Source organism: Harpia harpyja, chromosome 1, assembly GCF_026419915.1.
Source record: "Harpia harpyja isolate bHarHar1 chromosome 1, bHarHar1 primary haplotype, whole genome shotgun sequence".
NCBI lineage: Eukaryota > Metazoa > Chordata > Aves > Accipitriformes > Accipitridae > Harpia > Harpia harpyja.
Genome location: NC_068940.1, coordinates 48,066,932 through 48,092,292, shown reverse-complemented (window position 1 = coordinate 48,092,292; position 25,361 = coordinate 48,066,932). Strand labels below are relative to the sequence as shown.

Below are 25,361 nucleotides of genomic sequence, written 5' to 3'. Positions count from 1 at the left end.
GCACTCAGTGTGCCAGTTCATAGTAACATGATATTAGTTTCTTGCATGGAAACATTTTGCCTAATGCATCCTCAGTTCTTACGTGTTTGCTTATGATTGTACCATATTGTACCACAGAGAATTCCTGTGGTAACTTCCACCTCCTCTCTATCTTCCAAATTATGAGCACATAATTACAGCTGAAATTATTTTCAAAACATTACACTTTATAGTACCCAATTTCATTCTTCTTTTTCCAGTCCTAAATGGCACCTAATTCCTCCTTCATACTATTTTAATATTGTCCTGAATATAAAACGTAGCTCAGGTTTGCGCATCAGAAAATATCACTAAGTACATTTCTTCTTTTTGGTCCAAGAAGGCTAATGAAATTATTAAATAAGATCAGGCTCCAGATCAATGTATCAAGAACTCCACAAGTCTTCCTCCAAAGCAACTGTACCCCTTACATACAATATTTACCACTTTTGCTTTGCCCTGCTTATCTTTTTTTAAATGAACGCCCATGTTTTCCCCATTACAACACCACTGATAGAATTTTATGTAAAATGATTTTCTGGATACATAAAAATTAGATCTCTATCATGACCACTGTGTAAAGAAATCTGCAGTTTTACCAGAGACAGATACACTAGCCCAGGTGGATTATTATTGAAATATTATGACATTGTTTCTTTCAAAATATACTTTTTGAACATTCTAACATTAGCTTTGTTAATTACCTCATTACTTTGCACAGACAAACAATTCCTGTTGGAATTCCTAACACATTTCCTTCTAGAGACATATTTAAAAACCTACCTGGAAATATGGTGAGAAAACTGATGGGAGGCTTATTGGTATCAATAGTTAGCTTGTGGTTTGCTCCTTTTGAAGATTGAGCTGGAAAGCAAATTAACCGCAAAGGCAGCCTGAAGTTACACTGTGCAACTTTCGGTATTCCTAAAATGAAAGAACACAGATTCATCTTTCATATCCATATTCTGAATACAAGATACTTCATACTGGTGTCCTCAAAGAGGTAAAACAAGATATTTTTAATGTGATTAAGGAATATGTTAAAACAAAAACTATGTAAAATTGTCAATTTTTGTTAAATTTTGCACCTAAAATACCTTTAAATTTGAATACTTCTAATTACCTTTTCAGGTGAACATTTTCAACTGAATGGGAAGGCAAGAGTTATTAGCTAAATCCACTGCATACCTGTATTTGTACCAATTAACATGCAATGAAGATTAACATTTTCTTTAATGCTCTAGACAAACTATTCTACTCTAACATAGACAACAGCTGTGTGATTACTCGTGATGCTTCGAACACAAAATTAAAGCATGTATGTTTTCATCAGGAATATCACAAACTACATCATTTTTAAGAAGACATTTACTCTTTTTTTAATACTTTTAAATATCATCTATACAACCTTCATATCATCTGTCAGAGGTTTGTGGCTTAGAAAAAAATGTATCTAATAGAGATTATTACCCAAAGGTATATTAAATTCTATCCTTCAACTCATTGCATCATAACAAAACAGAACTGTAGAACAAACTGGCTACTGCCTTTGGTATTGGGATCTAATATCATATGCAATTTTATCAGAATGGTGCAAGAGAAAAGAGGGAGTTTTAACACTAACATTTAGAAAACATATTCTTTAGAATGTGTAGAAAATTTGCTCAAATATAAACATTGTTTAAAATCATTGGCATGTCAGAAATTGCCCAGTATGTTCTATGTGAAGGGTAAAAGTCCTAGTTGCTACGAAATACGGAGTTCTTGCTCTTTTAGGCAGCCAGATTATGGGTTTTTTGAGGAGGATTTTTTGATGAAGCAGCTAACAGGAAAACCTTGTTTTGTTTGGGTACAGACATCACTATAGGCACCAATACTCATCTTATTGAGAATAGTATTAATGACATAGCAACAATCGCTCATTCTCTCCCAAATAACCCACAAAACTCAAACATTAACCCCCCACTCACCTCAGCAGAATTTAACAAAGCACATTTTTCAAGAGAATAAAGTTACTGTCACAGATTATATGGAGACGGAAAAATCATGAAACTGAAAGCTACACAGAGGTTATCAGTCATGTAAGATTAGCAGGTTAGTATAAAAATAGAGCTCAACCATTTAATAGTCATCCAAGCAACCATTTTTGCTAACAATTTTGTTTGCTTGCTGCTTCGCTGATCTCTTGCAATGAAAAATTATTTCTAAGACTCGTCTCAGGTGAAAAATGTTATTAGAAGGCTCAGATTTATCCCTCTGGTTGTCAATTCATTAGATCTTTTGGCTGGCTTATAATGCCTCCAAGTAACTACTCTGCAGCAGCTTGTAAAAAAGCAAAATCAGTGTAAAACAAGCAGAAAGATTAAGACAGGTCCTCAAAACTAGGACATCCCTGGGTTCCAAGGAAAATTCCTGAAAAAATACTTGACAATATACCCATGACCTTTCAGAATGATTCACTCAACTGTATCTTGAAATATTTCAAAACTGCATTTTGAAATATTTTTATATTTGAAACAAGATGTTTTTCTTCTTCTTTCAAACCAGCTTTTCCTAGATAGTCTGCTCTCAGTCTGCCTCATCATAAACATAATTGTTCAATATTTGAGACAAAGGTCAAATCAAAACTAAATCAAATCGTATCTGGCTTTGGGAAAGGCCTAGGGAGATTTCCACTTGATGAGTCCAAAACAACTATATATAAGAAAATCAAACAAAAAACCTCCAACAAAATTTATCAGTACAGTGAAAAACTCTTGCTGGGAAATGCTTTCAGAGTATTTCAGAATTTTAAATTGTAGTAAAGAAACACAAAGCAGTAGCAAAGTGTGGGAGCCAGAACTTCCTCAATCCTTTGGTGTTATGTCTAGTAATAGATCTCACTTCATCTACAGTTGCAATACATTGCACAACATACAGTTTTAGCACTGTAATAAAGAAAAAATGTGAAAAAAAATTCAGATTCTATTCTAATCTGAAACACAACAGAAATTTTGTAACATTATCTCATAAGTTACTACTATTTAAAGGCATACTATGCACTTACCTGATAAAAGTAATAAAACAGTTACATGCACTGTAGTTACAATTTCACTTCCGAAGTACAGGTGCATTCATCTTAATTATATTTGAAACATAACATTGATGTACATGACATAAAACATTAAAGCTCAGATCTCTAATTTAGGATGTTAAATATTCAGAGAATTTATGCTTTTTCTGGTATTGATGACCCTGAATTTAACCAGTCCAGTGCACCTCACAATAACCCAAATAAATTTTGTCCCAGATAATTCTGCAAAGTTTACTGTGCTCCACAATACTCTCTTCAGCATCAGGTTTTCATCTGGAGTAAAAATTTCTTAAAACAAAATCCAAGTCTTCATTTTTAGAATGTTACCCTTTCAAATTATATACATTTATTTTTAAATAGTTTATTTATATATTTACTGTATTTTTAATAATTTTTAAAATTACTTTGTATAGCAGAAATCTGCCACATGGTGACAGCTATTCTTGCCAAGAATAGTATTTTATTGAGATGGTTCAAGCATCTATTTCCTGTATGGCACCTCGAGGTCCCCCAAAATATCCAGAAACCAGAAAAGGAAAGGAACCGTTAATGCAGTTATCTACTTTTTTACTTCATTTAGTATGCTCATAAGAGCATAAGTATTGAAAAACAAGACTCAAATATACATACATCTATATGTAAAACTTCTGTTTAGGAAAACTGCAAAACTGAAAACACCCTTTCAGTTGATCTCTAAATCTATGACAAGCAACTTTTTTCCCTCCCCGAAACATGAAGGTATTTGTACTTATATATCTTTAAAGTTAGTAAAATATCTCCCACAAGGACTGTACCTTTTCAACACATGTACACAATTACATTGCAAAACTATCCTTCTCTCTTTTTAGTCTAGCTATACATAAGCTAACTTTCCAGTCCTGTTTTGTCTTTTAATTGTACCTTTTGCAAGTACCACATCTATCACAATCACAGCTATGTTTTGTACTGCTGGTATTCTCAGTTAGAAAGCAGCCTTTTAGCCTTGAATAAGATGTTTCCAATTGGAATTGGAATGAAAAGATGTTAAGCGACATCATTCTCGGAGCTACTCAGTCCAAACAGCATAGCATTAGCTACAAATCCTTAATAGCTGTTTCGGTTACACCAAAAAAGCTATAATTTAGCTGCCTAAGTTCTTGCTGAAACTTGAAAAAAATAGCTAAAAATATGGTAAAGAAAAAATATACAACTGTGTTTTCCATTTCCAATTTCAATGCACAAGGCACTAATACTTTGCAAAATTCCTATGTTACATATGAGAAAGTGCAACATACTTCAAAAAATGTATTTACTACTTTCTGTTTTCCCCATGGGTAATTGTCTTCTTATGTCTAAGCCTCATTTACGTTCAATTGTCTCAAATATTCACAGCTTCATAGGGTCAAACCAAGGATAATAAGAACTTAGAGAAATAATAGGTAAAATAACAGCTCTGTTCCAAATCTGCTTTATTCAGCATACGCTGTCATTCATGAAACCATTCGAACTTTGCATTTTTTCCATTCACTCACCTTCAGGATTGAGCTCTACCGTATAACCAGCAATGGAACAAAAGAAAAAAAAAAAAAAGATACATAAGATGTTACTCAAATAAGAAAAAAAGGAAATGTAGTAACAGGTTTTAAAGAACTTAAGCCACGTTTGTTAAGTAGACAATACATAAAGACATAATACTAGCCAAAAAGCAGACACGAGACCACATTCATCAACAGTGCAATCCCATCCAACTAAGTGACTCATTAACCTTCAGCTGTATGAATCCCACAGAGATACACTGAAGACTGATTTGGCCACAAATACGGATATCTTAAAAAAACAAAGGGGAAAAAGTCTCTATTCAGATAAAATGAAGTCACAAAGGCACTTAACTTTTGTTTACTAGTATATTACACTTAAGGATTTGATTGCTTTGTAGAAGTAACACCAGTATGTGTATGTAATGGAATGGAGTAGATTTATCCCAGCTTAATAATTAATGAACATCCAAAAATTTAGCAAGATCTTAATTATGCTGCTTTATTTAGAAGTCTTCCAAATTCTACCATTAAAAGTAAGTTTTTAAAATTTCTTCCGCAGTTTCCTAATTCTGTTAGATGTCATGTCTTCTGGGGATTTTTTTTTAATTGCATATAAACAAACATACTTAAGATACAAGATTTCTTTACTTCCCTAACCAAAAGGCTTGAAAAATCCGGCCTAATATCTAAAATATAAGCGTAAGTTTAACTAGTATCACCTGAAAGAAATAATACTTTCATTTGCTGGTGAGAAATACCCTTTAAGTTTGATACTCTGGTCTTGCAAAGAAAAATCACAGAAGCAAGACCAGGGAAACAAAAAGCAAGCTTTCAAAATCAGAGGATCCAAGATACTCAGAAGTATATATACTACCTATACATTCGTACCACAAAACCTGTCTAAAGCCACATCATTAAGTTGGATACTTATGAAGGTACAGCATCTCATTCACAAGGAATAAGCAAAGTCACAAGACAGAGGGACTGAAGTTGTACAAGCTGTTTGTGCAGGCTCTCAAGAAAAAGGGAAGAGCATCCTTTTCTCTCCCACCCTCTGCACATATCTGCAAGCCTTGTCTACAGAGGGTAAGATCAAGTTCTTTAAAAACATGAGTTTCAGTTTTGTCTAGAAATAAACATTTCAGCCATCACATAGCCTAGACTATCATCATAAACACAATGTTTCAAGTGAGAAGTGATGTGAAGTAAATGCTTAAATAAAAATGTCTACACAGGATAAGGTATTCAAGACCACCACCCTTCACAGAAGCCCTGACTCCACACGCATTTCTTTGATGCCAGTCAACTTACTCCATGTCACCCTTCCACTTGCGCTGGCACAGCTCTGTGTTTGCACAGTGAACCAAATCAGCAAATCTGGCTGAGAAATAATTGTTGATTGCGTAAGCACAACAGGGGAGGAGGAGGTGCGGGAGCAAAGCCAAGCAGTGAGAAGTGAAGAACAGACAGCTTAAACCGGTTTATGCTGCATTTAACTTAACGTGGAATCCCTGCCTAAATACAGTTTCTCTGGTGCCTGACACATTCACAAGGCTGTGTGTAGAAAACTAAGCTAATCAGTCTTCAGTTACGGATAGCAGTGTAAATTCACATATTCTATCAGTAGGCTCATTAAGGCATTATAAAACAGAACTACTTAGTTTCTGTTCTGTTCTGTTCTGAACTGGGTTAGTTCATTTGTTTAGAATGAATATGTTCAACTGTTAAAAGGGAAGTGAGGAACAATCACTCCCAATGCTTATTCAAATCTCGTCTGTGGGGAGGCAGTTATTGTCACATTTGTTGGCAGCGCAGAAGGCTGAAGAGTCATAAAGATGTAATTAACTTCTCACTCCAAAAGGTGGTCCCTTAAAGAGCAGAACAGGAGCAAATCGATAGGACAGGGTAGGAAAGCTTGTACAGCTGCTTCCTAAGCCATAAGCATATGATTTTATCTCTATAAGACCAATTACATAATTTAATGATGCTACATAAAACATTAACTAAAACTGAAGACTAGACTCTGATACACACTATTTCTTTAATTACTACTGCTTCAATATATTTCAAAAGAACATTTATAAGAAATATGTAAAGAAAAAAAACTCAAAAAAGGCAAATAAATTTGAAACCTCCAGTGGCTTACCTGTTGGTGTACTATATGAAACCACACAACTTCCTTCTAGTTCTGATGGAGAACAATTCCCCTTCAAAAAGACAGACAGGACCACGGTTTCAGATGAATCTGGTTCTAAAAACAATACAAAATTAAATCAAGTAATAGGAGCATCCAAATGAAAGCAACATTTTCTAGCACTTTGGGAAATATCCTACTAAATTATGATAGTTGTTTTCATCAGTTCACCTTTATCAAATCACTGGACATGGGTTTTTTTAAATCCGTAATTTGTAAAAGGCAAACTAGTCTCTCCAACTTATAACTATCTTGAAGCATAACCAATAAAACAATTCAGCACACTGAACACAGATAATATCAAAACAAATGCAGTTTTATACTGTGATTTTAATATTTTACAAAGCCATCAGCCCTTTGCTCCTGTCACATGTTGATAAAACATAAGAATTCTCCTTTCAGATGACAGCAGCAGTCAGTAAAGCCCTGTTTCAATAGCGATCATTACTGCATATTTCAGAGCAGAATTGGTCTGCAGTCCCAACTGAGGCAGCATGACATACTTCTCTGGTCTTTAGCTTCACTTAGTCTTCAAGGCAATTCCACCTGCAGCCTTATCAACAGAGCTGGAAAAACACTAGAATCACCAAACAATTGATGCCAAGTTGGGAACATATGCTAGACTGTCCACAGGTGAACAAGCTTTCTGTTCCTGCTTTTAGCTCAGCAGTGCCATTTCTACATAGACAGAATTGCCAGCAAAACAAAGTGCCCCAGCAAAAGTACCACAGAATAACTGATTTTTTTTTTCTCTCCATCATGAAGCTGTCACCCTGCCTCTCCTCACCTGCCATGCATCATACCATAATCAAGGAAGCAACTCCATTCCTTTCTACTGTGTCTTCCTCCACCAAGCAGTATCTAGAAGCTGCAGAGTGCAGGCAAGGCAAATTTGTAATTGCTTTAACTGCAGTAAATCTGCAGCAATGCACTTGATGGAGGCTGGACTATACCTTTCAAACATCCTCAGAAAAAGTAATATGATACAATAGCTGTAATGGTACTATAATAATTTACCTAAATCATCAAAGACGAACTGGTCACAGGTCACTGCTAATGGAGCTTGTACGCATACTGCCAGGTTTGGTTTCTGCGTAGTCACTCTGCTCTGTATTGTTATCTAAATCAAGTGACATACAGAATTACTTAAAGGAAGCAACAAATTAATCTCTGTATAGCAGAAAACAAACATAACCAGCAAAAAGATATGAAAAACCTGCAAAGAACAATTCAGCAACAACATTTAAGAACTTCAAATTTCAACTTCAAAACCAGTAGTTTCCTTTTACAAGTGTTATTTACTTACAGCCAATAATGGAACACAATAACCTGAAATGCTACAAAAAACTGAGGGGATTTCTCATGTTCTTTGTAATTTTAACTCATGACAAACTAATGCTAAAGTGTTAATTAAAATGTTAACATTTTGCAAATATCCTGTGCCTTTGTTCAAATGTAATAAATAAAATGTTGCCTCTTTTAGGTGACTAAAGTAAAAAACCACAAAGAATAAAAACAAAGCTAACCAAAGAAATTATTTCCTTTAACTACAAAGAGCAATACATAGTCTTCTGAGCAACTTCAGAGACAAGTTCTATTTAATTTTTTACTGCAAACAAATTCTGAAGTTCAATATGCACGATACCCAGCACAACTACAACTCTAGATATGAGAGCTGACCTAACCATAAACCATGGAGTTGCCCTGGTTGCTTCTATTGTAGGCAGTTATTTCTCTGCTAAACCAATGGATATCAAAAGAATGTCCTTAACTGAGATCTAAAATGAAACTATAGCCGTGACTGAGATCTGAACATGGTCTGCATATACACAGACCATATTTGCTATCTATTATCATCTGGTTTGTATTGGTTGTCTACCAAGGAGCTCACTACAGTCAGCTTAAATCAGTTTAGGAAAATATTATTAGTTATAAAAGGACTCGAGCGTTAGGAAGTCTGACTACTTTAACAGAATTAACATCAACATTTATTTTGGTTTAACAACACATTTGTTGTTAAACAACAATCATCGGATCATCCGTCGCTATTAATGCTAGCAAGGAACAATCACATCTACCCCTGTACCTATATCAGGTACACTTAGCCCCATTTCCTGAAGCTAGAATCTCAATAAGATGAATAATGAAGATGGAATAAATAGCCTTACAGATGTTATGCCAATTAAATGAGCTAAAAACATGCAGGCATGAGACTGCACACTTCAGAATCTGTAATCAAGACAGTGATATTTAAAGTTACTGGGGAAGGCTACTTCAGTATATTTCTCAGTTATGTTTGGCTTTCTGCTGCATATAGGAGCCTGAAGTGAACAATCCTCTTATCCAGAAACTTTTGTCGAAAGTATCTAATTTTATTAAAACTTTTCTGACAGGCCTGTCATTGGTGCAAAATTAAATTTAAAAATTTAGCTTTTTAATATAAAAATAAGTGTTACAAATTCTGGAAGATTTTTTAGAGCACGACCACCATTACAATGGCCAAATAATATTCATTAGTAACATTACCTACTTTGCAGAAAACATGCAAGGTATTCATATACATTGGTTGCAGTTGTGCAATGCAATAAAATATTTAATTTTAAAATTTATCAAAATTGTTCTCAACTTGTCCAAAATCAGTGGTTAAATTCAATTTAGTCTGACAGGAGCCATAACATGCAACCATAATGTACAATTATTTCTTACTTTATAAGAACCAATGCTTATAACTTTGTAAGTATTAAAGAGTTGAATCCATTAATTAAAAGGACTTTTCCATCAATTGCTATTAATTAAAATGGAGTTATATGAAGATCAGTTAAATGAACTTATCACAGGAAAATATATTCTGGAAAAAGTTGAATGCATGGTAACTGCTACAATTAATATTTTTGCTTCATTAAAAGGCATAAGATGCATAAAAAAGAAAACAGAAAGGGGAATTATAAAGTCTTCCCATTAAAAAGCTTATGAAATATATGAACACATCCATGCTCATTTTAAACAGTGTTTGCCGTTGGCCTTACAATAGCAATAATGAGCAGATGAGGGAGAACAATGGGAGTTAGCTGCATTCCCAATACTGAAATTGTAACTGCTCTCCAAAAATCAAATTTTGCAATTATAAACACAGTACTTTCTTCTGTAATAACTCACTTATACAATATATTGGCTTCAATGTGAACTAAAAGCTGATAAATTCATACCTTTCTGGAGGTAATTTAAATTTACATTACATATTTTAAGGTACCCCTATATTCACAGCCTGATTCAAAGTCCAATGCCATTCATCTGAACTTCTTTGAGCAAAACTGTCACAGACTTTATGAGGATTAGGATTTTATTCTGTAACATTTTAGTATCTAAAAATGCAGAAAATTACTGTATTTAGGCAATACTGAGGAGAAACTACACTTGCACACACGTGCATACCTATGCACATACACACTCACACTTTCTTTAGAATCAGTTACAGGCAGCAACTCTCATGGAGGACTGCAATGATGTCAATTTTCAAATTAGATTTTCCTAGCAATTTTTTTCACTAGCAAAAGCTATGAAAGTCTTTTTACAAAAGAAAGTCTATTTTTGTTTATTAACAACTAAAAAGGCAGCTGAAGATAACAAACATCACACTTTGAGTAACCAAACATTTACTCCCTTTGAAAAGCATTGGAAGAATTATTCTTACAACTTCAAAAACAACTTAATTCCATCCTAATAATGTTTTCGTGTCTGCTTCTTGATAAGCCTATCAAAAATAAAACTCCAATCACTTTCTGACTTCAGCAGAAGGCTTGCTAGAATGACAACTTGTCATAGTAAGGAGAAAAAGAATTAAGTATATATCACATTTCAAATTTTACTCATTTTCATGATTTAAGTGAAATACACAGAAAGTGACAGGTTTGTTAAAATTTGCCACCGCTATTTGAATGCTACTGTTTGAGTCAGGCACAGTACCTTTACTGTAACTGATGGTACTGCCTCTGCTTTTACCTCACTGTCAATGGCTTGCTGTGAAGAAAAAGATGAAAACAGAGTAAATTCAATATTACACATGAATGAATGAACACAATGAATGCAATATTACTTTCCTACCATCAACTTGGTAAACTGGGAATTAACAGTAAAGGACTTATCATTCCTATGACAGATTAAAATACACAAAATACATTTCTGAGTTCCTTCTGAAAATGTAAAGCCTCTGTTTGAAATTGCCTGCAAAAAGGATAGCAAAAGGTCATGAATGTTGTGTATATAAGAAACTAATACACTCTGATGTATATATGAATATTTGAAACTGTTTTGTTTGGCACACTACTTTCCACTATGTATTTTATTTAAATTCTGGAAATACCTTCTGTTATTCAGCAGGGAAAGGTGACTTCCAATCTGCCAATGTATTATATGCACACCATAGTTTGTGCTACAAAATCATCACCCACTATCTTATAATCAGAAATATATTTTGAACTTCAAAAGAAAATTATAGCAGGCATCTTGCTACTCCTCCTAATTTCTATTTCAATAGGCAATTCCATCTAATTCAAAATCCACCCTGACCTTGCTGTCTATTTTAATATCTTATTTTATGCTTATATTTCATTTTGCAACAGGTCACTTCCTACAGTTTAAGAAAATGTTCCTGTTTGTTTAAAATATTTTATTTTAAAGAAACATTTCACTTCTGCTATAATACCAAATTACTGACTTGAACTTACACCTTCTCTTGATAAAAGAGTATATTAAGAACAATCTGATGTCCTCTACCCACCCTCCTTTTCATCCCAACATGCCAGTATAAGATCCACATCTGCAAGGTTCCTAAGAAGTCAGGAAGCTGGTAGGCTCTCTGGGTTCTAGAAATAGAACTTAGATTTGTACATTGTGTATCTTTTTAAGTTAAAAAAACATAGCTACTTTCATAGTGGTTGTCATGCCCACTGTCTGTGGTCACCAGTGGTTGATTCTGAAGCAACAATAGGGATGCAAAGAGATTGATCCTTACCATATTCAGCTTTCAGAAATCAGCTGGATTTCCTGGATCAGAGGCCATACACAGGAGGTGGTGTTAAATAACCAAGTGGAAGACCATTCTGGTTATCTAATCCATTTTAATACATCTATATCCTTTTTGCTTTTACCACACACATCGCACTTTAAATCTTTCCACATGTGCAGAAGTAGTATCTGCAAGCCTGTAGGTTCCAAGATCACTGCAGAAGCCCTAAAACTGTTCCCACATTTGCTGTATTGATCCTTCCCCATGAAGCATCTTATCACATTTTTCCTTTCTAGATGGCTACTGAAGGAACCCCCAGGAAAGCCTACCACACAGGAAACTAAGATATATAGACAGCCTTGGGAAATAAAGATTTAAGGCTGTGGTTCAATTGATACATTGAGTTACTTATATATGAAACAGACCTTTTGCATCTGAAAGGTTGAGCAAATGAGCCCAGCAGCATTAGAGCATTCTATGGACTTAACAGTTCTAAGTGTTGTGAGCAGATTATTGCAGCTAGCCAAGACCATGTCACACTGTCCTTTTTTCCACAGACAAGTGCTAGGACACCAGCACATTATAAAGAGGTCCCTTTATCACAGAAAAATAGTAGTAGAGGTAGCAGTAGTAATAATAACAGAGTTTAAATAAATATATCAAATATATATATACACACAAGTATTAAAAAGCAGCTCCTTGTGTATTTTTTAAACAGTAAGTAGCCCTGAAAAATCAGTTTTGCGGAAATTAGTGGCCAAAAATGACTAATTACAGATGTTCTAGTGCAATGAGTACATTCTGAATTGTTAAAGTGAAAAGTTTTAAGAGACAATATAAGCTCTCCTAAATCTTAATGTGAATTCATTTTTATAAACTACGTATGTATACAAGATGAATAAACTCATTAGGCTGCAACACCAAAGAATATTGAACGATACCTTGCCAGAGAAAGATTATTTCTTACAATGCATCTTTGAGTGGTACATGTATTCTATCTTTAAAAGATACACAGGGTGACACTTTTACTGTTTCCCCCATATTACTAACTGCTCACCATTAAAAGTTCTCACTACTACGAAGCTATTCCAGATCCAAAGTTCTCATTCACTTACATTTGCTTAGCCAAGAATCTAAAGGTCCCCAGAAAGAAGATGCTAAGTAATTTTAATAATTCTAGTTAAAATCATTAACAAAAGTGCATTTTAATTAAAGGAAAACTGGGGGCTATGCAGAAGCTCAGTCCAACAAATACAAATATGTAGTAACCACTATCCATGATCAACCATTATTTACTCATGTATGAAACCAAAGTTTTCAGTGCAATTTTCTTTTTATACAGGTACATACAGATTCTGCATCCAAATCAGGTGAAACTTCTGCTGTGACAATTAGATCTCTGTGTTTTTCAGATTTGGGCAAAATATCTGAAACAAAAAGTAAATCAGCTCTCCTTTAACAAACATGCAGCTACATTTCTAAAAATAATACAATTCCAACATTCTATTACCTTATATTTCCTCCATCATTATACACTTATAAATATCCTATATTAATATATTAATGATTAATATACATAATATTTATAATGTAATATTTATATTACATTTATATCTCAACAATACATTACCTGATGATTTCCAAGACTGCCAACATACAAGGCAAAGAATGCTATGAACTCATTTATATCCATGATATAGAACCATACGTAAAAGAAGTTGTAAAGATTAAAAGCTAGGCACTTAATAACATAATCTCTTAAGAGTCCACAAGTCCAGCTCTAAGGTATTTGTGTTTTTCTGAAAAGCACTTTTATTTCTTAATACTAAATGTATTGGGAAAAGAAAAAGCCAAACAGGAAATGTATAGCTCCTAAAGTAACAAACAGTAAAGACTTAATGTAAAGGGGAAATTAACATATAATAATTGAAGGCATGAGCACATTCAGAAAGCTGCAAGAATTTCATTACCCATAGGGTCCTGAAAATGACCCAGAACTAGTAGGCAGCACATTATCTCTTTCTAACAAGAGGGTCACGGGAAAAGATTTTGATGAAGACAGAAGATAAGTTTTTATTTTCTTGTGCTCAGAGAAAAATGCCTCCCTTTACTACAAGGAAAAAATCCAAAACAAAAACACATTCCTCCAATATCAACTACCAAAGAAGCCTAGGCCTGTTTCACACTGCCACAATTGCACACAACTGGTTCTGCCAATTACACCTAGATCAGCACAATCCATTCCACTTGTACAGGTAAGAAAATATTTTCCTTTTCTATACCTTCTTAAGCATTTCTCTTCAGGTTGCTTCTTCAAGCAAACTATGATGCAACTTCTGTCATACAGTTATTTTTTCAATTAGAAATAGGACAGAGATCACAACCAAAGTTTACATGTAAGTATCAGCTTTTTCTTACTATTAAACGGAGCCAAAACACCTATGTTTAATCACTTATGTCATCCAGACTGATGCAAGTAACATTAGATTTAAGTTAGTATAACAGTTAAGATTTTAAAATATTTCATTGGTTTATAATGTAAATTCTTATTCTTCAAAATGTATAAAACAGCTTAAGTTCAACAGTTTAATGGTCAGCACTGGACAGAAATACAAGACATTTATGGAAATAACTAGTCTTAAGGGTTTTTTTTTTATATATGATGACCTAATTCTAAATACCTTCCATGTTTGGAAGTCAAAATGAAACAAAGAAAAATTATTTCCATATAAGGGTAGGTATTTTCAAAACAACACAAGCTCTTACTGCACAAATGTGAATCCAAAAGACAGAAAAGTCAATGGCTCATTTTAAAGATCATGCTTAGGAGTAACTTCATGGTGACCAATGTTCAAAAGTGTTTTGTATTCAACTAGACATGATTAGCAGTTATTTTTAGACTTAGCTAAAGTACTAAGAAAAAAGCCAAAATGAAACAAAGCCAAAACATCTGAAACTGAATGGCATTCTTCAGAAGTAAAATGTTTTGTTGTAAAAAAGGTTTTCTCACAAGTTTTACATCCAGTTAAAGCCAAACACAACATCATTAGAGCACCTCTCCACAAGGGAAAGAGCATTCATAAAAACTCATCTGAAAACACCACTGTAACACCTTAGTTCAGATTAGAAAGATTGAGGAAGAAAAAAAAAAATAAAGGAAGAGAGAATGGGAAAAAGATCAACAATATTCACAGTAAACTTGTCAATCGTAGTTATTAGAAAAGTTATAAAGGACAGCTGTGTTTCCTTTCTCTCTCCCTCTACATCTTCCACACAATATGTTAAAGCTAGCAAACAGAAGTTGATTCACTTCAAATGGATTTATTCCTTCCATTATGCTTTTCTTTCCATTGGTTATGATAGCCAGACAAAATTGTCAAAACACTTACAAAGAAGGGCTGTGGTAAACATCAATGGAATTCACCCATACCTATATGTTTAAATAACCAATTACTGGATTTGTAAAATATAAAAACTGGTATTAGTCTATCACAAAGTTACATGCAACTACGAAAAAGAAATATTTGAGTTGTAGCATCAAGCTCACAACTGCAGATAAATAATTTCTTATTTTCTAGTGATTTCAACTGTGAGCTTTTTCGCTCTTTCTCACACAGAAAGCCACGACTATTTCTTTAATGCATTTTAAGAACATACTAACTATCATCAGGAAAAGATTTTAATTGGTTCTTTCTATTTGTCTAAGATCTTTCCATAGTTTCCTGTAAAATCACATGCTTCCAATTCCCTATGCAAGTCCAATAAACTGTTTTAAAAACTCAGTTATGAAAGCACAAACTTTGAAAGATGTCTGTAGAAATTATGTGCCATTACTTGAACAAAATCAATGCAAGTTATTAGCAATGTATGTAAATTCCAGAATTTATCATGATCAGTTATTTGGGTTTTGATATCTTTCACTATGTTCTTCAAATACAAAGAAGTTAAAAGAACAGAAAAGTTGCTCTAACAAGTGTCATTCTTTGTTAATTGCATGACTTAAGAAGCCATTTGTAATAATAAAACAGAATTTGGCAGTATTTTTGCTCTCTCTGAAGCCTAAGTATATCAGACTGTTGCTGTGAAATTTCTTAAGTTTTCTTGCCTTTGGGTAGTACATGCTTGTCAGTTTTTGCTCTGAACCCTTGCACTAGTGAGAATTATCTGCAAACTGACATAAATATCTTGAAAGTTCCAATAGGCATTATGAAAATACAAAGAAAAAACTCTGTATCCAAGGGCCTTACAGTCTAGAATTTTGTTTGTCCATTTTTTTATTAAAACCTAAACTTTATTAAATACTACATTTCCTACAGAAATATAATTACAGTTAAAATATGAAAATAAAACAAAATATTTTAAAGTGCTAAAAGGAAAGTCAGGTGGTTAAAAGTACATACAACTACAGAAAAGGGAGAAGTATACCTCGTGTTTTTGTGGCCTCCTTGATGATTTTCTGAAGCTCTTTCATTTCAGCATTGAATTCTTCATAGTTTATTTCCCTAGAATCAACTCGAGGAGCCTGGAAGAGTGAAGGATCAGTTCCAAGGTAGGAACACTGAAGATGCCCATTGTCACTCAGAGTGACTATAACACCCTTCAAGTCTCTGCATAAAAAAAACCCACAGCTCATTAAGAAATTGGGAGGTATCACAGAAGCAATAACATTGAATTTGTGCTGCTTCTACTGTTCCATCTACAAATATAACTTCCTGTTTTTAATGAGATTCTTTGACCAAAAGAAAACAACAATATTTATTCTTCAATTCAGATGTGTTTATTAATATTACTCCCACTTACTGCAATCATAAGTAAGAACCAACCTGTGCTAGATAGATGATTAAAACATCACCCAAGTATCTCAGAATCTGTACAATCAAGACAGGTAAAGGAAAGGATTAGAACAAACAAGCTGAGTAGAAAATACAGTTGTAGCCTTTTTTTATTCACAAATTGTTATTTAAGTTTTTTGAAGTATGGATATTTAGGTTGGTATGCAGAAAGAGGAATTAGCTAAATGGAACACCAAGTAAGGGAAGGGAAAGGATGCATTAGAAGAAACCACTAATGGATAGAACATGCTCACAGTGAAGACAGCAGTAGGACTTTGATGGTATCAGTAGGTCCCCTAACCCATTCTTTGGCTGCTACTGCAGCTCCTGTGCTGGCTTCAAACCCTGACTGGCTCTTCCCTGCAGCATCTTTCTGAAAGGAAGCCACATGGATGCAGAACATTCCCCTTACTCTTGATCAATACAAATGAGTGTTTATTAGCTACACTATGGTGTCTTTTCTCTTGAGGGAACAGTACATCATTGAACTTCTTCCTACAAAAATCTCACTCATTTTGTTTATCTGATCGTGTACCACACAGATGCAAGATTTAGGAAAGTATTTAACAAATTATGAAACAACAGGGAGTACTGCCAACATTTTGCTTAACTTGAAGGTTATTCCTAAACAGAAGAGGAACTGAACAGTAAAGAAAGACTAGCATAAATGTTAACAGCAAAAGTTAGGAGAACGCTAACTTTCATTTTATTTTTTAAAATGCTTACTCAACTAAACTAAAAGCTTGTATTTATTTTCATAATCTTGAGGTGACACATTCATGCCAATAATGTGCTCTTATCCCATACTTAGAATTTCTTACAGCAGACACTGCCTTTGCATCAAATACAACTGTCATATAAAGCATGTAATCTTTCCTTGTTAAAGCTGCCCATGAATTTGTACATCAATAGAAACAATAAGAAAAATATGAGTAACCAGTTACAACATATGATTTACAATACATTAATTTCTCTGTTGGAATGTTTGTCAGTCAGTTAAGATTGCTTTATTTTCTCAAGCTTTTATAAGAGTGGTTAAAGACAGCAGGGGGAGGGGGAGCATATTTAACAGTTTTATAGTAGTTTCCCCACAGCTACTGCACTCATACAACAACCCTGCAAATACCATTACTTCATTTGGCACATTTTGCACACAACCTGGAATTTCAATTACTTGTTAAATTTCTTTTATTGTAAACTATATATTACACAATAGTCAAAGTAATAGAAAATCTAATGGGACACTTCAATAGTGAGGAACTCAAAGTATGAAACAAATTATTCTGGTATCTAAAATAACTTTACAGTACAAAGCAACTCCTACACACATATGGCAATAACTTGAAAAACTCTCTTTTATTGCATTCTGGGTAATAATAACAGCAAATGCTTTTTGTAGGTCTTCTCTTACTAAACAAAGTGCTCACAACATAATTCTCGAAGAAATTAAAATGCTTTGCATGTTTCCAGTTATATAATACCAAATTGATCACTCGAACAATTGACTTAGAAGTTGAATCTGTAATTCTGAGTTCTACTTGAATGACACAAGCTAAGCTTTGGACAACTCTTAGGACAAGGTCTGGTTATTGACACCATTTACAGCTTTATTTATATTTATAATAGCACATAAAACTTCCACCTCAATTTCAGAAGTAGTCTTAATTGGTATTACTCATACCAATTATTTTAGAAAACAAGATGCTCTGCAATACTACTTTCAGTCCCTTATTGATAGTGTATTATTTATAAATTACTAAATTAGGAAACTAATTCCTGAATTGCACTTAAGCATTTTGAATCCAATTGTCCCCTCATTTTATCATCCTCTGAAGTAATTACATGCAAGAGCATAACTACAATATCGCTTATTAGTTTAGTGCTTTTGAAAACCCAAATTGTTCTAAGTTTCACTACCATTTCAATGTCACTTTTGCAGTAACTGTGTGAAGTATTTGATAAAATGCTGAAGGAAGATCAGACTAGGAGTAATAAACTATTAGAATTTTCTAACATGAACTAATGGCAGTAAAAGTCAAAAGCCCATCTTACTCATATTAAACACACACTCCAAAATCAGACCTTCAGCTGAATATTTAAAATATGCCTCATGCAACTCAGTGCCAGCTACCACCGATTTTTAACTGGTTTGGGGTATCTGTGGAGCACCCTCAGGCTCCTTTGAAAAGCCCTTCCTCATTAAAAAAATCTTTGTTCAACTTTACATCAAAAGTAATACTTGTATGTGTAAGACTTCCCCATTCTGCTATTACACATGAAAACAGATAATTTGTTTGCTCTCAGAAACTAAAATTCTTTTAAGGCTATTTATGTTATGTATTTAACATGCTTTGCACACTCTGCAGAGGGTATGCAAACATAACGTTAATATAGTGTTCAATTATAATCGTTTAACAACATGTAATTACACTGAATATCATTAAGTGGTACATAATTTGTGCTGTTGCTTTACAGAAAGGCATTCTTCATCTTTTCCATTTCTGTGATTGTTCAGGATTGCAGATCTTAACAGAATACCAAATCTAATTTAAAAAAATATGAAATACATGTAAGAGGAAGAGGGAAATCAAACATGATTTCATCTTGATAACCAGTGGAAAAGCAGTTAAAAAAACAGAAGTTACGACTAGAACAACAGGTCAACACCTATCCCCTCTTATAAGCACTGAAATCCACTGAAAGTAAGAACTGAATAAAACCTGAATTTGGCCAGAGTGTTGACATTTTGAATGGCTGAAGGATTCTCCAGCTTCCAGGTCTTACACAGTACTTTCACTGTCTACTTGGGAGTGAAGACATTTTCACTAGCACCCTTACATAGTGACAACACACAGCAAAACAGCAAACTAGTGCCTTACTGCACAACAAATTCAGACAAGTCTTTAGCTTCTGTAGTTTTCTCTTTGAAAGAGACTCTTTGCCTAAAAGGCCAAACGCCATCCAGGGACCAAATAAAAAGGAACATCTTGCACCAAACAACAAAATGAAAAAAAGCAATGGAAAGTAATTGTTTTTACTTTCACTGCCAAGTTAAAAACAAACACCACTCACAGAAGTTTGGGTCGAGGTCTTTTCTGCCAGACCACTACTGCCACCTGCGGGGCAGCACAACAAGACTTGTGAGGGCACACAGCTTTCGCACAGGAGAGTCCTAAAAGTTACCATATCACGTTAAATGAAGCAGGTTTTTGGGGTTTGGTTTTTTTTAACAGGGTTAGTGTAATAGCTTGACAGCTTAAATGTAAGGGAATCTTAACAGGTTAAGATTTAACAGTGCATGCAGAGGGACAGACATCCATGCACGACATCATCTTCTGGTTCCTTCAGGCAGGGAACACGCATACTGGTATAGACAGGCTAGACACACGATTCAAGCTCATGCTACAAATTACATATAAAATTAATTTTTATCTGAAGGATTAACCAACTTAGTTTCTTGTTGTTTTAAATATAAAATCAAAACTATTTCAAAAGCAGAGAAGGTTTTATTAAAGTAGCCAGCTATAGAAAAAGCAAATTTAAATGAAAATTAGTATTTGTCACGAAATAGAATAAAAACAGAATAGAGTGATCACACAGGTCTCCAGAAATATATGATATTGCTTTAGGCAAAAAAAAAAAAATGTAAAGAGCTCTGAAGTATAATATATTCAAGGAAAAGTTCATAACTTCCACATTGCATTTCTTATTATCACAGTTCCATATCTAAGACACTTAATGGCATTATCTGAATTGAAAATGAATGTGAGGACTGATAAGAAAACCTGATTACTTTAAGTAAGAATGCAGCCTCTAAGTCAGAGCTCCAAATAATAAGAAACGAAAGAAATTACATCGTGACTTCATTTATGACAGTACCAGTGTTAGCAGTAAGAAACAAATTAAGACCAACTGTGACACACCTAAAACATCTCCATGCTTCATTCCCTCTTAGAGCTACATCAAGAAGTACATATTTCTTCATTTGCACCTCCTTCGCTGAAGTCTGAAATCTGTTTCAAGGCCAGACTCCCTCACTGGCAGACAGGTATATAGCAGCTTCTAAAGGCTCAAAGGATATACCAAAAGGTAGCAGTTATGGCATCATGAATATAGGATCTGGAGGGCCTCAGTAGTTTATCATTCATCTAAACCTTCTATTCTCCCACTTCAAGATAGTGGTTAAAGTCCATTTCACTCTGGGCAAGCTGGAGAGGCCCCTAGCATCTCTGCTTCCAACAATAGAGATACAAGGTCCTATACAGATAAAACTACACTCTAGTAAGTTTATTGTTTTAGATAAAGCTTATTCTTAACCATTGGCTTCATACAAGCTAATATTAGACAGTGTATGATGAAAATTAAACTACCCACAGACTATGAAGAGGCTAACAAAAATAACCATGATGTCTTTCCCACAGATTTTTTCTGAAAGGATTGAATAATTATGCAACTTAGAAAACACTCAACTCTAATTTCCATCTCTGTCTCTTCACAGTTTGACAGTGATGTGCCTGCAAGCTTCAAAATTCACCAGCATTTCAGGCAGGAGAAAGTGTGTACGCTATTACTTTTAACAATACTTATCATTGTCCCTTCATCCTGTCTTGTAAAGAGCAAAGCTGCTCTTTAAAAGGATCTCTGGCGCTTTGCACTGCTAGCTGGGTCTCGTCTCCATAGCTTAACATAAATGTCCCATCTGCCGGTCCTTGTACGAAAAAATGTCTTTCATGTTAACAGCATAATAATCAAGACCTTCAAAATCAACAGCCTTAGACTGTTCATAATAACTGTTTTTCAAACAAGATGTCCAGCACTTCCATGGGCAGAGCAAGTGTCACAATACATCCATAAACTCAAGCCAACTACTCAATACCCAACCCCAAGACTGAGTTCAGAACCTGATATAGTTATATTCTACTCTGTCACAACATGAACAGGCACAGAGAAATTGCAGGTTACCCAAAAAAACCCCATGCTATTTGTTTAAAAGCAAGTATTTTATTTTAAATAGTAGAGGGGGAGTTACTTGCCGCCTTGGTCTTGAGCAGTTAGAATTTCCACTTTTAAGGCTTTCGCTAGAATCATGAGGGTAGGAATATTTTAAGTGTTACTCTAAGTTGAAACCCTTACAAAACCATATGACTGTAAAAAGTAGGCTTTTTGAAAAAGCAAGTAAATGACATGCAATAAAATTAGGAGAACTGGCAATATGGGCATGTGCTTAATATCATACAGTAAATACCATTTGAAACTAACTTGCTAGAAAGCCCAGTCATGAATCACAGTATATGCTGGACACATCTATGTCTTTTTCAGGATCAGAATCCTACTAAGGTAAAAGAAATACAATCACATTCATACTTTGTGGCTAAGCTACACACATTAAAATTATCTCTTCAAAAGACCTTTAAAAGGGTAATATTTTGTACTGCCATTTCTTGACAATCCAGTAGCAATTTAGTGATGAAAAACAAATGCAATTTTTTTTTTTCTTAAAAACATTTCTTTAAAATGCAGTTATGTTTAAGTAGAAAGATTCTAGAATTCTCTGCATTTAACTTCTCAGATCAGGCAACATTCTTACAGAACACTCAAATAAAAATTTATATATATATACATGTATATAACTGAACAGTTCATACTGTGCGTCATAACTGGCATTGCTTCTATTACAGTACTACTATACAGAAAAAGGAAAAACCTTTCAACAAACTATAAAGTTTGATTCCTTCAGTTTTCTTTCCATAAAACCATGTAATAAGTGCTAAGTTTTGCTGGTTTTATATGTAAGTTTTGCCATTTTTATATGGTGATTCTTTAACAGTTGTGGTAGCTGTGGTGATGTCAGTTATAATAAGGAATAACAGATGGGCTGGAACGAAGAACAAAGTCTTTTCAAGCATCTGGATAGCTAAAAAATTCAACGAAAGGAGTTTTATTTTGACTCCACCCTATATGTGATTGCACTTTTACACCTTATATACTTAATTCAGCTGCAATATTTCTTCTTTTTTTTTTCAGTTAAATTCAGTTCCTGTTGCTTTTCTACTGTTTGGAGAGCCCAGCTACACAAAGTACGTTCATCTAACCACCCAATGTACTATGACTCTGTGCCCGAAAACAAGTTTTAATTTCAAGTTCGTATCTGGACCAGGCCAATATTTTCTCACTTGCAAATTGATTGCAGATTTTAATTTTCTTTAAAAAATATTGGAAGCTAAAACTTCATAAAGCACAACTTCAACCAATGGCTACACACCAGAATTCTGAACTCCAATCTTTTGATTCATGTACCTCGTTTAAATTAAACTGATCAGTCTGTTGGGCTATGTATCAGTTCAAATCTCGGAATTAATCCTATGTCAAAACAAAGAATTTAACACTAGCTTATGTTCTCTTTTTTATGGAGACAGGTTGCTGAATCAGAGACTTTATATATAAACTTATTCAGATAAAGTGCCACAAATTACAAGCACGTTAACTATGTCAGGCTCAAGCTATTATTCACACACAGAAGACAAGTCTTGATTCTGTGAAGCCAGAGAACAACCATCTTCAGGGACTTTCTACCTCATTAAACAAATAAGTATACAAACCACATATCTCTTACTAGTCATTCTAATATTATGGAATACTAACAAATCAGAAAATCCAAAAGGAGTATTGTATTAAACATTTTTCTGGAAGGCAAAAAAGTGATTCTCTCCATGGATGGTTTAATAATTGTAAAATTCTTAATTGTTCAGTGTTGGGGTAAAGATGGGATTGTTTTTAAGTGCAATAAACACAATAAATGTCTCTTTCAGTAGTGTGTTTCCCTTCAAAACACAAACTGATTAGCAATCCTGAAGTGCAGCAGCACATATCACTTGGCTTATGCTTAAAGTGCACTGGAGGTGGTGTAGGGACAATTTATTGGTTAGAGTCACCAGAGCAATACTTCTCAGCCTTGCAGTCAAGCTGCAGACTAATGGGGAGAGAGTGGACAGGAACAGAGCACTGGAATACACAGTAAACTACTAAGCCATAAAAAACACCCAACCCTTCCTCACATACTCTTTTGAACCTAGGGTTAAAGCATCAGGAATTTTTTTGCTTTCAGTTGTTGCTCCCATGGTCCTCAAATAGCCAAGGCCAACAATAACACTGACAGTTCAAAGGTGGTACATCAGACTATCAAGCCAAAAAAACTTCCCACTTTGTTCTGTAAGTATCCTTAAGTGGTCATCCCTGGTTATAGAGAATGAATGCCACACACTTGTAGTAGTAGTATATGGCAAAACAGAAAAGTCAAAGACACTACCTTCAAGCAAAACAGGCTGGAAATTACTAGATAACTAAGCAAAACTGTACACATCTTTTTACACTACTCATCTGTTATTCATATTACACATGCTTTTATCAGAAAAGATGCAAAAGAAATGGAAAGAGGGAGCTAGAAGTAAAACGATAACTCAGCACATAGCAAGAGACTATTGCTTCAGTAAATTAGAAGTCACTGTCTCCAAAACTAACTTGTAAGTATTTTAAAAGACTGTACAATATTCTCTTGTAATGTACCTGTGTAACCGTAACACAAGTGGGGATTTTCCAAGAGACGGGGAAGTGCAGTAGCTATGGCTATCAGCACCACATAGGACAATACAAATATTCAACACTAATTAACATGATCACATAGAAAATTAATTTTCAGTACCTTCATTAGTCAAATAGTCTCTGCTTCTTTATTATTTCTGCAAGGGGAAGAAGGACTCATACAAGAACAACATTAGAAATTTTAGACCTACTGAATTACTTTGTCTTATACATAGTAAGAAAATTGGACACTACTATAGCATCTTAAGTCAGCAACTTTGAAGTGATTCAGTAAGCTGCAATATGTCCTGCATCTCAGCCTACACAATGCAAATTTAATTACTTTAAGTCTCTAATTCAGTAGAATCCATAATCAAATACGTAACAGGGTAAGTCAAAACTTGAACACCAAAAGCCAGTAGCTGGGTTTAAGAGATGGCTGATAAATACATTAATATGTGATACAGTCTTAATGGGCTGGTGGTTCACACCACCAATGTTAGGAGTTCAGGCATGACCCCTATAGTCAAGCCTGCAGTGACCATACTTGGAGAAGCAATAACAAAAAATTACCTAAGAAAATTTCAAATACCACAGCCAGTTGTAATGCTAGCAATTAGCAGGAAAACAAAAATCACTTTTTGATTGCAAACTGAGCAAAACAGAATCAGTGGTGAATACATGGAACCCTGTGATATTTTTATGGGAACATTCCTCAGTATAAACCTAGGCAGACTTGAAGTTCATAAAGAGTAAAGTGTGGATAAAGCTTACTAAGTAGCCCTGCTTGCCATCTTGAACATATAAAGTCTACTTTTATTTCCTGGCTTTTTAACAGTTACTTTTGTTTAAAAAGAATATTTTTTTTTCCCCATCTCAAATAATGAAAATCTATTTATTAGCTTAACTCAAGCTAAGAAGTTGGGTTCTGGAAATTTAATATTTTAAGAAATTCAGAAATTCTTATTCTTTAGAGGTGATAAATTACTTCTGCACAAAAAAACTCTCCAGACTGCTTTATATTTCCTCTTCAAAAAACATGCTGTTCCATTACCAAGTAAAATGATATTTATCTGTCAAATAAATGAAGGTGAAAGCAAATATTCTAGTCATTTTCACCAACTTGTCCATACCTGTCAACCCC

General features: G+C 34.2%; 1 protein-coding gene across 6 annotated transcripts in view; it reads right to left on the bottom strand.

Moving 5' to 3' along the window:
* Positions 1-25,361, bottom strand: part of BBS9 (Bardet-Biedl syndrome 9) — a 326,659-nt gene that overhangs the window by 257,631 nt on the left and 43,667 nt on the right. For 5 of the 6 annotated variants that reach the window (XM_052792624.1, XM_052792616.1, XM_052792650.1 and 2 more), the window contains 7 exons: positions 16,233-16,414; positions 13,158-13,234; positions 10,766-10,819; positions 7,820-7,922; positions 6,755-6,859; positions 4,603-4,617; positions 802-942 (listed from right to left, as the gene is read on the bottom strand). In XM_052792624.1, the coding sequence (XP_052648584.1) occupies positions 802-942; positions 4,603-4,617; positions 6,755-6,859; positions 7,820-7,922; positions 10,766-10,819; positions 13,158-13,234; positions 16,233-16,414 (677 nt within the window). The remainder of the gene's footprint in view (positions 1-801; positions 943-4,602; positions 4,618-6,754; positions 6,860-7,819; positions 7,923-10,765; positions 10,820-13,157; positions 13,235-16,232; positions 16,415-25,361) is intronic. The other variant, XM_052792643.1, reaches the window with a different exon arrangement.